General features: G+C 44.3%; 1 protein-coding gene across 2 annotated transcripts; it reads left to right on the top strand.

Moving 5' to 3' along the window:
• Positions 1–4,765: 4,765 nt before the first annotated feature.
• LOC145879861 (uncharacterized) lies at positions 4,766–14,002 on the top strand. Of its 2 annotated transcripts, none has more exons than XM_082976737.1 (21): positions 4,766–4,907; positions 5,016–5,074; positions 5,160–5,240; positions 5,341–5,465; positions 6,064–6,207; positions 6,475–6,558; positions 6,653–6,814; positions 6,947–7,046; positions 7,261–7,481; positions 8,107–8,263; positions 8,440–8,651; positions 8,922–9,042; positions 9,371–9,567; positions 9,674–9,788; positions 10,000–10,169; positions 10,266–10,363; positions 10,505–10,635; positions 10,810–10,999; positions 13,491–13,632; positions 13,713–13,809; positions 13,887–14,002. In XM_082976737.1, the coding sequence occupies exons 1-21, from the start codon at positions 4,885–4,887 to the stop codon at positions 13,958–13,960; spliced, it is 2,703 nt and encodes a 900-aa protein (XP_082832863.1). In that variant the 5' UTR covers positions 4,766–4,884; the 3' UTR covers positions 13,961–14,002. The 2 variants fall into 2 exon arrangements, with proteins under 2 accessions (XP_082832863.1, XP_082832862.1); XM_082976736.1 differs by having other exon boundaries at positions 8,428–8,651.
• Positions 14,003–14,026: the final 24 nt, after the last annotated feature.

The following is a 14,026-nucleotide window of genomic DNA, read 5'->3' as shown; positions in this document are numbered from 1 at the left end:
TTTATTTATATTTTATTTCACCTTTATTTAACCAGTTAGGCTAGTTGAGAACAAGTTCTCATTTACAACTGTGACCTGGCCAAGACAAAGCAAAGCAGTTCGACACATACAACAACACAGAGTTACACTTGGAATAAACAAACATACAGTCAATAATACAGTAGAAAAAGTCTACATACAGTGTGTGCAAATGAGGTAGGATAAGGGAGGTAAGGCAATAAATAGGCCATGGTGGCAAAGTAATTACAATATAGCAATTAAACACTGGAATGGTAGATGTGCAGAAGATGAATGAGCAAGTTGAGATACTGGGGTGCAAAGGAGCAAGATAAATAAATACAGTATGGGGATGAGGTAGTTGGATGGGCTATTTACAGATGGGCTATGTACAAGTGCAGTGATCTGTGAGCTGCTCTGACAGCTGGTGCTTAAAGCTAGTGAGGGAGATATGAGTCTCCAGCTTCAGTGATTTTTACAGTTCGTTCCAGTCATTGGCAGCAGAGAGAGACTTTGGGGGTGACCAGTGAGGTATATACCTGCTGGAGCGCATGCTACGGGTGGGTGCTGCTATGGTGACCAGTGAGCTGAGATAACCTCTATGGGCTAGTATTCAACCCTTTTGTTATGGCAAGCCTAAATAAGTTCAGGAGAGTTAACCTCTATGGGCTAGGTGGGACGCTTGCGTCCCACCTACGTAACAGCCACTGCCAGCCTGTGGCGCGATTTTCAAAACCTTAAAAATCCTATTACTTCAATTTCTCAAACATATGACTATTTTACAGCCATTTAAAGACAAGACTCTCGTTAATCTAACCACACTGTCCGATTTCAAAAAGGCTTTACAACGAAAGCAAAACATTAGATTATGTCAGCAGAGTACCAAGCCAGAAATAATCAGACACCCATTTTTCAAGCCAGCATATAATGTCACCAAAACCCAGAAGACAGCTAAATGCAGCACTCACCTTTGATGATCTTCATCAGATGACAACCCTAGGACATTATGTTATACAATACATGCATGTTTTGTTCAATCAAGTTCATATTTATATCAAAAACCAGCTTTTTACATTAGCATGTGACGTTCAGAACTAGCATACCCCCCGCAAACTTCCGGGGAATTCGCTAACATTTTACTAAATTACTCACGATAAACGTTCACAAAAAGCATAACAATTATTTTAAGAATTATAGATACAGACCTCCTCTATGCACTCGATATGTCCGATTTTAAAATAGCTTTTTGGTGAAAGCACATTTTGCAATATTCTAAGTACATAGCCCAGGCATCACGGGCTCGCTATTTAGACACCTGGCAAGTTTAGCACTCACCATAATCATATTTACTATTATAAAAGTTTGATTACCTTTTGTTGTCTTCGTCAGAATGCACACCCAGGACTGCTACTTCAATAACAAATGTTGGTTTGGTCCAAAATAATCCATCGTTATATCCGAATAGCAGCGTTTTGTTCGTGCGTTCCAGACACTATCCGAAATAGTAAAGAAGTGTCGCGCGCATGGCGCAATTCGTGACAATAAAATTCTAAATATTCCATTACCGTACTTCGAAGCATGTCAACCGCTGTTTAAAATCAATTTTTACGACACTTTTCTCGTAGAAAAGCGATAATATTCCGACAGGGAATCTCCTTTTCGGCAAACAGAGGAAAAAATCCCAAAGGCGGGGGCGGTCGGGGTCACGCGCATAAGGCCAGTGTCCCTTGATCGGCCACTTGAGAAAGGCGATAATGTGTTTCAGCCTGGGGCTGGAATGACGACATTCTGTTTTTTCCCGGGCTCTGAGCGCCTATGGACGACGTGGGAAGTGTCACGTTAGAGCAGAGATCCTTAGTAAATGATAGAGATGGAAAAGAAGTTCAAGAAATGGTCAGACAGGCCACTTCCTGTAAAGGAATCTCTCAGGTTTTGACCTGCCATTTGAGTTCTGTTATACTCACAGACACCATTCAAACAGTTTTAGAAAATTTAGGGTGTTTTCTATCCATATGTAATAAGTATATGCATATTCTAGTTACTGGGTAGGAGTGGTAACCAGATTAAATCGGGTATGTTTTTTATCCAGCCGTGTCAATACTGCCCCCTAGCCCTAACAGGATAAGGCCTGGCTTTACCTAGCAGAGATTTGTAGATGACCTGGAGCCAGTGGGTTTGGCAACGAGTATGAAGCGAGGGCCAGCCAACGAGAGCGTACAGGTCGCAGTGGTGGGTAGTATATGGAGCTTTGGTGACAAAACATATGGCACTGTGATAGACTGCATCCAATTTGTTGAGTAGAATGTTGGAGGCTATTTTGTAAATGACATCGCCAAAGTCGAGGATCGGTAGGATGGTTAGTTTTACGAGGGTATGTTTGGCAGCATGAGTGAAGGATGCTTTGTTGCGAAATAGGAAGCTGATTCTAGATTTAATTTTGGATTGGTGATGCTTAATGTGAGTATGGAAGGTGTTAATGTTGCGACAGTTCGTTTCTGGTAACAGAACAAAATAGTCAGCACATAGTAACTTCTGATTTAGCTGTACTTTAATTAATGCAAACACGTGTGTGGTATATGTGTGGTTCGTATATATATATACGGTCTCGCTGTTTTACCTCGCAGGGCAAACAGAGAAGAGGACGTCACATTCTATTGTTCTCTCTTTTATACTCTGACAGAGATAGCTCCCGCTCAATGCTGGCCTGTCCGAGGGAGGAGGAGTGTGGTTTAAACTTGCTCCTCCTGTCGTCGGCGTGCAGGCTGATCCCAGCGTCGTGACGCACTTCCTGTTGTAGTTCTACTTGTCTTCAACAGTTGATTTCCCCGTAGTTTATATACTTAATATTGTAGCATAGCTTCCCCGGTATATTATAAAGGTTATGCATACAAATAGCCAGTTCAACCCTAACAAAGGAGAGTTTACAGTCTAACCAGACACCTAGGTATTTGTAGTTGTCCACATATTCTAAGTCAGAACCTTCCAGAGTAGTGATGCTGGACGGGTGGGCAGGTGCGGGAAACGATCGGTTGAAGAGCATGCATTTAGTTGTACTTGCATTTAAGAGCAGTTGGAGGCCACGGAAGGAGAGTTGTATGGCATTGAAGCTTATCTGGAGGTTAGATAACAAAGTGTCCAAAGAAGGGTTAGAGGTATACTATGGTATATTTACTATGACCAATAAGCATACTAAATACTCAATTCATGTGCACAAACAGTACAGTTAGTTCGTTTCTTCCTCCCGGGGAAGGACTGCCCGTTCCATGATCTCGCCATCACGGTTGACAACTCCCTTGTGTCCTCCTCCCAGAGTGCTAAGAACCTTGGCGTGATCCTGGACAACACCCTGTCGTTCTCCACTAACATCAAGGCGGTGACCCGATCCTGTAGGTTCATGCTCTACAACATTCGCAGAGTACGACCCTGCCTCACACAGGAAGCGGCGCAGGTCCTAATCCAGGCACTTGTCATCTCCCGTCTGGATTACTGCAACTCGCTGTTGGCTGGGCTCCCTGCCTGTGCCATTAAACCCCTACAACTCATCCAGAACGCCGCAGCCCGTCTGGTGTTCAACCTTCCCAAGTTCTCTCACGTCACCCCGCTCCTCCGCTCTCTCCACTGGCTTCCAGTTGAAGCTCGCATCCGCTACAAGACCATGGTGATTGCCTACGGAGCTGTGAAGGGAACGGCACCTCCATACCTTCAGGCTCTGATCAGGCCCTACACCCAAACAAGGGCACTGCGTTCATCCACCACTGGCCTGCTGGCCCCCCTACCTCTGAGGAAGCACAGTTCCCGCTCAGCCCAGTCAAAACTGTTCGCTGCTCTGGCACCCCAATGGTGGAACAAGCTCCCTCACGACGCCAGGACAGCGGAGTCAATCACCACCTTCCGGAGACACCTGAAACCCCACCTCTTTAAGGAATACCTAGGATAGGATAAAGTAATCCTTCTAACCCCCCCCCTTAAAAGATTTAGATGCACTATTGTAAAGTGGTTGTTCCACTGGATATCATAAGGTGAATGCACCATTTTGTAAGTCGCTCTGGATAAGAGCGTCCGCTAAATGACTTAAATGTAAATGTAATGTAAATGTGTGGTTTGTATGAGTATTGGAACACAGCTAAGGCCAACTCAGGAAGTGCAGTCGCCTTTTAATCCTGAATGACAATTGTCTTGCCTCATAGAGATAGATAAAAGACTCATCTTTCTATTTGTGCCAATTTAGTGTCTGTGACAGCATGGGCAGCGCCATTGAGGCTATCTTCATATTAAAGTAGTAACATTTCTTCTTCACGATTGTCTGAGCCCTTCTGATGACCTGATTGGACATGACTTCAACAGGGTCACCAGTAGGGATCAGCAAATGAAGTTGGAAGTTCCACCCAGTTGACTACATTAAAATGGTGAAAGCCCATGCAAATGCAGCATTTTGGCCATTAGAGGCCTCTATCATTCTCTATGTCTGGGCTACAATCGTAGAATTATGCGTTTCACCTGTGAAAGAATGTTGTGCTGCTAATGAGGGAGTTCTATTAACTTGAGCCGAGGTGCACCTGCCCATGGCCCCTGACATGAATGAATAAAGGGAGACAGGGAAGAGTACCCTTCTAAAATTTAACAGTAGCCTAATATTTTTTTTTGTCCTAACACTACACAGCTGATTCAGATTAACAAAGCTTGATGATTAGTTGATTATTTGAATCAGCTTTGTAGGGCTAGGGGAATAAAAAGAAAATGTGCAGCCCTTTGGGGTTCAGGTGACTGAGTGTGGGAAGCCTTTGTCATAGGGTAAAAGTAGAATACCCCTGGGCTGTAGGCTGCACACCTTGGGTCAAATATTAGATTCTGTAGCTGTGTATTTCATCAAAACAGTTCTGTTCTACAATGGTTAATTTCCTTGGCTCAGGGTAAGTAGTAGCAGGCCTAGAAGAGTCTTATGCGACGCAAACATTTGAGTTGTCTTCTTCCTCCTTTTTTAATCAATCAATCATAATAATTTGTCAAATGCCTTACAGGTTGTTTTGCCTATTGATGGCAGCTGTGGGCATACAAGCACAACAGACGCCTTCTATAAGTATGCATTTTGCACCCTGCAAATTCAAGCACTAAGCGTTTGACAATATATTTTTTAGATTTTTAACTAAGCTTTCCCATTCCAGATGACCTCAATGCTGAATGCCTTGGTAACGTTATTCGTCTGAGTGTAGCTCCTCTTTTTGAAGAGGTCGACGCTGTCTTCAGTGAGTTTGTCTCGTATGATTCTCTTTCTCTCCTTTTCATAATTCATGGATTGATATTGTTTGTCAACTGTTGTGTTCACACCATCTCCATCCCTTCCAGATGACACACAAATCATAAACCTGACGCCTGGCCTTGCTACTCAGTGTGGATTCAGCTTTAAATTTGACCCAATGGGGAATGCCATATTTTTTGCTTCTCTTCAAAACTGCTTTTCCCAGACCATGGTAACCCTAAGCACTGTAGTGTTTGCTCTAACTTCAAATGGACAGTTTGCCTTTCAGTGTCACTGCAATTGCAACCCCGTAATGTAACAACGTCATTTTATTTAACCTTTGACACGGAGTCATGCTGAGGCCAGGCTCTTTTACAGATGAGCCCTGTATACACAAAGATACAAGTCAATATTTGCATCACTAGATGAAATAATTGAAAACAAACACTTTCTTCAGTAAAAAGGTCCTCAATCAGCCTGAGTTGCCGTAGAGCATGGAGGTTATTAGAAGTACGGTGCCAGAAACATTTAAGCAGTTTTACTTAACTCTGTGGATCTCCATAGTTAGCCACCCCTGAGACTGGGTCTGGTATCTCTTACTTCTAAGTTAACGATGAAGTAAGGTACAGCAGAAGTTTATGGAGGGCCAGCCAACTTTCTGATACAGACTGCAGTGATGTGTACTACTGAGCTCTTCTCCTGTAGTGTGGCTTCAATACAGTGGCAGCTGCATTCATATAGCCACAGTCTCTAACTTGCATGAATGTCAACTGAATTATTTGTTTTCTGCTATATAATGAGGCTTTTTTTTTTTCCCCCCTTAATTTTAGGATGATAAGATGTTCAGCTTGGTCATGCAGTTCAGGCTGCCAGGAAACCACATGACTGAAGACCCTGTGTATAGAGTGGGCAAAACCTGTAGCTACACCCCCTGGACCTCCCGAGAGATTCTGTGCGACCGCAACTACATGGAGGCAAGTGAGCAGAGCATGCCCCAACGGAGATGTTTACAGTGGAGCTTAAATGATCTGTCTAGAGCTACAATTGTCCAGTGTTTCATTTCTTCTGTGTCTTGACCGTCTCTCAATTCCTCTCGCCTCTTCAAAATGCACATAGGACAACTTTAGCGGCGAGGAATCTTGGCCTATTCTCAGTGCATTTAAGGAGGCGAGTGGACAGATTGCGTTCCTATTGTATGGGAGGGAGAAAATGCATAGGGAATAATGGCCTTTCTTCTCTAGGTGTCTGTCAGAAGGACTCTTCCAGACATCCAAACCGTCCCTGAACAGCCCACTGGAGGCCCGAAAGCAAGGAGAGGAGCTGAGGTAGCCATGTTTCTGTAATTTCACTACAAAATGACAGGATGGCGCTAAACAAAATGTGCGTTTGTTTAATTCACGTTTCCATTTCCTGAGACAGGCTGTTGCTTCAGGATACAAAATGACAGCAGTCGTTTTTAGTCCTAGCAAGAAGGTCATGAATGTGGATGAGGTCCAAAGAAAGGGCTATGCAATAGCCAACACTCCCACCCGGCTGGTGTTAAGAAGCCCTCATAATGCAGAGGAGACATACCTCCAGAATGTAAGCTCACTTCCTCCATGAACTGGGTCATGTTCAGTAGAGCAAACGGTGGCCCTACCTGAACTCTGCAACATATTGTTAATACGGTGTGCCCTACTGAACACGGCCCTGGTGTGGTTGCCCCCTGAACAGGTAGCTGGGGTTCCGATGCGGGTGCTCTCAACCTCAACCTTCTTTGAGCAGAAGTGGCTGGTGACTCGCGTAGATGCCACGGCTGTTTGTCCAACACCAGGTTGAGTGTGAAATAATGGACTAACTTGGCAAATTTAAGAACCTATAAACCCATTTCTTAATTGGCTCCAGACAAGACTTTCGTTTGTGTTATGTAGTGTTCAGTTGGGACAATGTCTTTGAATGGGATGAACTTTTTTTCAATAATGGCACATTTGTTTTCAGTTGCAAAATGTTCTGTTATGATGTGCACTTGGCTTCTTGTTTCACTGCAGGGGCAGTGGCCTTTACTCCAGAAGTGATCACCTGGTACATGCCCAAGCACATCGACCCACTTTTCTCCTCTGATGCCTTCACCATGTTGGAGGTGTACATGGGAATTGACGCTAAGAGGCTGGACACTGAGGAAATGGCTGCCAGAAACTACTCGGTTTTAGTCACAGAGGCTCATATTATTGTTGAAATTCCGGTGGGGGCGGTTGGCGGCTATTTCAAGGTCAGCGTTGGATGACTAAAATGTTCCTGTTTAATTTCTAAGTCAAATCTATTTGTAGAGCCCTTTTTACAGCAGCAGTTGTCAGTGCTTTGCAGTAACCCTTTGCCATCTCTCATGGGTAAACTCCTAGAAACGTTGTCTTGTGTAAAATGTTTCTTATTGAGCAATTGTCTGCTTAATCAGGCTAATATACAATGGATCGGTGGGTGTGTATACAGCCTGACACATTGGATTGCAAAATCGTGTGAATGTTGCATAAAATTACATTTAAACATACTCTACCGCTTGAAATTTGAGACCAATATCCACACTAAAGTATTGTTTACCAGGCTTTTTAGGGAGCCGGTAGCTTTGCCACTGGCAACTGAATGCAAGCAACGCTCGGTTACACTCGGCTACTGTTTACATTTGCGTGTCGGTTGCTTTGAAAATGCAAGTTGACAACCATATACCTACCAGCTCTCTAAAGTCTGGTAAACAATACTTTCCTTTGGATATTTTGTCTTTAAATTACGAGCGGCTGGAGGACAAACCACACAGATAACCGGTAGGCTTTTTTTAAAAACCTGTTTTGGCACTCCAATTGTGTATTACAGCCTGAATGCATCACTCGTCTCCCTTACAGAGCCATATTCAGGATGACAAGTACTTTGTCACTTACACCATTGAGCCCATGCTTGAGTTGCTGTGGATCGAGGAGGTCGCACACGAGGACACCAGATACAAAGTCCTCTTCCCTATCACAACACCTCCGATGGCCAGGCCTCCACAAGTTCGCAACTGTGAGTCTGGTTTAGTTAAATGGTGCCTATGGTAATTTGGGATGCCTGGGTTGTTCATTAGGCACAAGACTGAAACGGGGAGGCAATACCCGGACTTCTCCAATAACAAATGTCCATTTTCGACTTCCATTGTACCGCATTTCAAAATGTTTGCCAATGAACAGACACGCCCTTAGACACGGTTCCTGAGCAGGCAGTGTTTGTGCTTGAGTTGGGGACCTTCAACCTTGATGTGGAGCTGCTGAACATCACCTTTCCCACCATGGTGCTAACTGTTGCAGAGTGCAACGCCAGAGGCTTCAATGTTCAGGAGCAGAGATCCCTGGACAACACCTTGAAGACCTTCAGGATGGAGGTGCCCTTCTCAGACCCGGTGGTCTTTAAGGAGGTGTGTTTCTGTTAAATGCAAAGCCACACGCTACATGCCCTAATAAGTGGGCCACCAACAAAATAGAAATGATGGTGCAAATGTACTTTGTATCCCTCATTTACTCAAGTGTTTCCATTATTTTGGCAGTTGTATGCATTCACTTGCCAATACTGCTTGATTTAGAGGAATGAGGGCAACATTGTTTTAATAGTCCCCATATGTGCTTGGTTGTCACTTGATGTTGACTAGAGTTCTGTTACAACAATGATGCTTTTAACTTCACTACAGAAAAGGGTGGAACAAGGTGTCACAACCTTCACTCTTCAGCTGATCTACGGCCTGGTCGTCTTTCCAGAGTACGCTCCTTTCTCTCACTCTGCCGTTGTGGACGCTGTACTGCTGGACATTGGTATGTAACTGGACTACGCCAAACTACTGTTGAATGGTTTCCTCTCGTTAATGATTGCCCTGAAAGGAAATTGGCAGTGAAAGCCACATGGTGGACTTGAGAGCCCAACTAGCCATACTGTAGGCTTTTCCTACGCGGTCTCTCTACAAAGAAAATGTTAAGCTTTAGAGTATTTGGACCCAGTGTCCTGTTCCTGATTTTCCAGGATCGTGTTTATTCAGTCCCACCGTAGCAAAAGATTTTGCAACCGAAAACAAGGGTTTCTTCTTGGACAAGTTCAAGTCCTGTTTTTTGTGCTTAATGAACACAACCCTGTTTGTCCTTGTAGTGCCACCCTCAGTCACTGGCAACTGTGATCAGGAGAACTTCCACATCACTGTGGACTACAGCAACCAAGAGCCCTTTTTCGTGGTCTTGGTTGGCAAGCGGCTGCTTAACCATGAGCTTGCTCAACAGTATTTAACAGAGGGCGACGCAGACTTCACCATCACGTTGCCCTTCTCTTCGCCGGACGCAGTGTTTGAGGTACGATGCTCTCCCAAAACATGTTAACCTAAATTGCTGCAGCTAGCCTCGCTTTCCTTACCCTGTATACAATATTGGACTAATGAACTCTCCCACTGGTTCCCAGTCGGTTCACTCGTCCTCTGTCAGGAGCAGACTGGATGTGGCTCTGTTGAATCCTTACAACAACATGACCATCAAATACTTTTCCCTGGCTTGCAGCTTCCTCAAAACGCTGACTGGTTGGTTCTCAAACAATTACTTCCGATAAATAGTCGTATGACATGGTTACCAAACCTGGGTTCCTTGGAAATACTGAGTCTAATAGTAGTGCCAGATGGGCATGGTTTGCACTTTTGGTGCTATTCCATTGGTTCTACTGTGCTTGGCAAGCTCAATTAACACAGAATCCAGGTCTGATAGCTACATGTCTTTTGCCCCCCCCCCTCCAAGAGTGTTTCTCTAATGGGACGATGACTGCGCTGGCGGTGAAGGTGGAGTCTGCTCCCAATCTGAACCCCGGTCAACTGACCCTGAGCGACCCCGCCTGTGGTCCCACCTACAGCGACGATCGCTTCGCCTACTTCCACTTCACTGTCAACTCCTGTGGCACCACCAGGAAGGTAAAATGACTATTACCCTGAGGTGATGGGTACTGTGTATTTACGGACTGTTTGCTTCTGCAGGCTGTAATAAGTCAATTCCCCTCTACTACATAGTTTATCAACAATGTGATGCTGTATGAGAACGAAATCTCCTTGCCAGATGAACTTGAGGTGAAGCTGAATGCCACGACGTCTTCAGAGGACGAATATCAGTGAGTGCATTACGCATCACAATTGTAGCTATTAGATTTTTATAGTAGTTTTTTCTTCCTTCACCAATTGCTCAATACTTGTGCCTCTACTACCAGTGTGTCCACTCCACTGCTTGAAGTTGCCTACATCCCTCTTTTTAGGTTAAAGGTTTCCTGCTACTATGTGGTCAACATCACTCGCACATTGGCCTTCCTCACCAGGCCGCGTGACAACGAGCCTTTTGCCGAGACTGGGACGGGTCGACTAATGGTCAGAATGAGACTCGCTCAGGGTAAGCGTGCACAAATATGATATATTACTAGTAGCGTTTGCTATAAGTGATTAGTGTTCATCGCGGCACAACAGGATATGATAAACGAGCCTTTCTCAATGGACAAGTTCAGATGGTACCTCGCTGTTTTGTGCCCACTGAACACGACCCCGGTTGTCTCGTCCTGTGTTCCAGACGCCTCGTATAACACGTTCTACCAGGAGGAGGACTATCCAGTGGTGAAATACCTGAAACAGCCTCTGCACTTTGAGGTGGAGCTGACCAGGTCCTCTGACCCCAAGGTTGCGCTGATGCTTGACCACTGCTGGGCCACCCTCAACGAGGACCGCGACTCCCGACCCCGGTGGAATCTCATCATTAATGGGTAACTTGTTGTTTTTTGGGCCTAAACAAGTGTTATTCCACAGGTGTGGTTCCTGAGTAATTAGCAACCGATCATGCTTGGCAGGCCATTTACTTTGGCTACCGTGGCTATGCCCCCATCCGTAGGTCATGAGTGGTCACAATGGTTTGAGCATTAAAACAATGTATGCGGTCTGTCACCAGATCTCCACCCAATTTAATTAACACGTATGGGAGATTCTGGCGTGGGGCCTGAGACGGCGTTTCACATCACCATCAACAAAAGATGGAATTTCTCGTGGAAGAATGGTGTTGCGTTCAAGACACTTGTAGAATCTATGCCAAGGTGCATTGAAGCTATTGTGGTTCGTGGTGGCCCTATTAACCATTTTTTTACGCGTACGATCACATGTTTGTTATCACTGAGGGGTCCCTGCAGCGTACCATTGGAACAGAACGTATGATGCAACAAACGACTCTAAACCGCATTGTCTGAATAAAACGTTAAGTACATTATACTTACGGTATGCTACAGTAGAAAGGACAATGCGTTACACAGAAAATAAGGCACTTTGATAGGAATGCAATAAATGTGCCAGGCCTGTTCTGACTAGATGTGCAAATGTCTGTATGCTTGGGCTTTCTCTTGAAGGAAAGTTTGGCCGGCTCGTGAAATGGGCTACTTTTGGGAATTAATGAGGCAAAGTTAGACGTTGAAAGGGCCTATAGAAAATTGCCAGGTAGTGTGCCTTGGTTTGAGGTCATCTGTCCACATTTTGGAACAGTGAGTGCATTCTGACATCACGTGCATAAACTAAACTCCCACTGGGGCGACTGTTGAAGATATTTGGAACTCGCGTGTGAAAAGGTTAAGACACTATGTTGGCGTTACCTGTACCTACACCTTTTTACTCAATGTTATCCTTTTGGTTTGCTACAGTTCAGTGTTGTGCCGAACTGATGGTCAGTCGAATGGAAATCAAGAGCGGCTGGCAAGCTTAGCTTGCCTTTCCGATTGGTTTTGGGTTGAATTGTGACCTCTTGCGTTTAAAACAGTTATTGCACTAAACATAAAGGATGGTTCACACGCCTGTGCAGCATGGAAGTTAATGTTTGAAACTGAATAGGATCAGTTGAAAGGATCCCCAGAAGTTGATGCCACTTTCAATGTAATTCCCTGTACCTGGGGAATGAGCTAATTGGGAGTTGCTAAACATGAACAAATACCACGGTCAAGTGTGGCAGCATCTTGCTAGCTAAAAAAATGTTACAGCACAGTACTCAAAAGAGTAGCTGGCTGGGTTTGTCATAAGCATTGATTTGGGTGAGCACTTCGCCACAGATGGAAACCGCTGGCCTATTTTTAACTTTGCCATCTTATCTCAAGAATTGAAATTGGGTAACTATATTGAAAGATGACTTTTCTACATTTTAATGGACACTGCAACCTTTGGTAGATGGGCAAATGACACTTTATTTTGCGGGTGCCTTTTCAGTAACTGGATGCAGTGTAGTGAAGCAACTTTATTGGTCAAAACCATTCATTTGGGGGATCGGGTTTGCAAAACGCTATCAAATCATGCAATTTTGCCGTTTTTAGGAAATGGTCGCAAAAACTTAAATTTGGCACCCCTATTTTAATTTGCTCCGGCGGCCATGTGGACACAAGGCTCATCTGTCACGGGAGTAACTTTGCAGCTGTTTACTAAATGGTAGCAGTGTGAAAATGTTTTGTATATCATAGGAAAAGACACCACATGTGCATGAAATGGGCAGTTCAGATTTGTCACTTCAAGTGCAACTATATCATACTTGGCTTAAATCGTTGTGCAAAATCCTGAGAAAGCTCTGGCCATCGTCTGTCAGATCAAGTGGATTTGTACTGGTGTGGGCGTTTGTCTCTCTTCACAAATCCCTTTTTGCTAATATCTGGCAGTTAAACAAGAAACCTCCCAAAGATGCAAATTAAAAAGTGTGCCTAAACTGTCAATGCGTCGGTTACTTTGTATAGTAGAGCTGCTCCCTTCACAGAAGTCCTCCACGTGTGAATCCGATGCCGTGGGTGTAGAATTTATTTTGTGTGACCAATTTTTCCGACAGCGGAAGAATTGCATGAAATTCTTAATTCAAATGATTGCGTTGTTGATGATACCGACTGTATATTCGGCAACTTTTGGTTAAACCACGATCAATATTCAGGTAGTCTGACCATTCTGGATCATTTAGATCTCACCACATGAGAATGCATTCATGTCAATGTAATTGAATATACATGTTGGATGTAGAATTGTCTTTTTTCAAGACAAAGGTAAAAGAGTTTTGGTGGGAAAAGCCTGTTAACAAAGACATTCCTTTAGTTCATACTGGAGGGGGAGAAAGAACCCACTTCTCCTGTAAATTGATCTGATCCTCACAGGACAGTCGTGACACCACCATAAGACTTCGTACACAAGGCGGTTGGGGTTTACAGCGTTTTCTTGTGCCTAACTTAGTCCCTCTCTCTACACTGGCAGCTGTGAGAACCCGGAGGATCCATACCGTGTGGTCTTCCACCCGGTGGTAGCTGATGCCAGGGTCCACTTCCCCCCTCACGTCAAACGCTTTGAGGTCCATATGTTTTCCTTCGCTGAGGATGCGGTTGAGCCGAGGGGCCAGGTAACAAAGTTCACCCAATCTTTATTGGTTAATTTTGTTTGACTGGCAATCATCCCTTTTTTAAAATCTTTGATTCCTAGGTCTTTGTCCATTGTGACGTGGTCATCTGTGATGCCAGTAGTCCCACTGGTGGCCCCTGTAGTGGACAATGTGTGAATCAGGACAACCCGAAAAGAGGTCGGTCTTGTTTTATGCTTTTCAGACCCTGTCAGACCATAACTGAACTAATGGGTTCTCTCTCTCTCTCTCAACAGGTCAACGACATGTCAAAGACCTCTTTGAGGAACATCATTTATATGTTTCTTCTGGATACATTCTTTGGGTGTAATGTCTTGTTCTAACATGTCAAATAAAGTGTTCTATATAACAATTAAGTTTGCTTTACTTGCGCGGC

The sequence above is a fragment of the Salmo salar genome, chromosome 06 (genome assembly GCF_965601325.2).
Source record: "Salmo salar chromosome 06, fSalSal1, whole genome shotgun sequence".
In the NCBI taxonomy this organism is placed as follows: Eukaryota; Metazoa; Chordata; class Actinopteri; order Salmoniformes; family Salmonidae; genus Salmo; species Salmo salar.
This window is presented reverse-complemented; position numbering and strand designations above follow the sequence as displayed.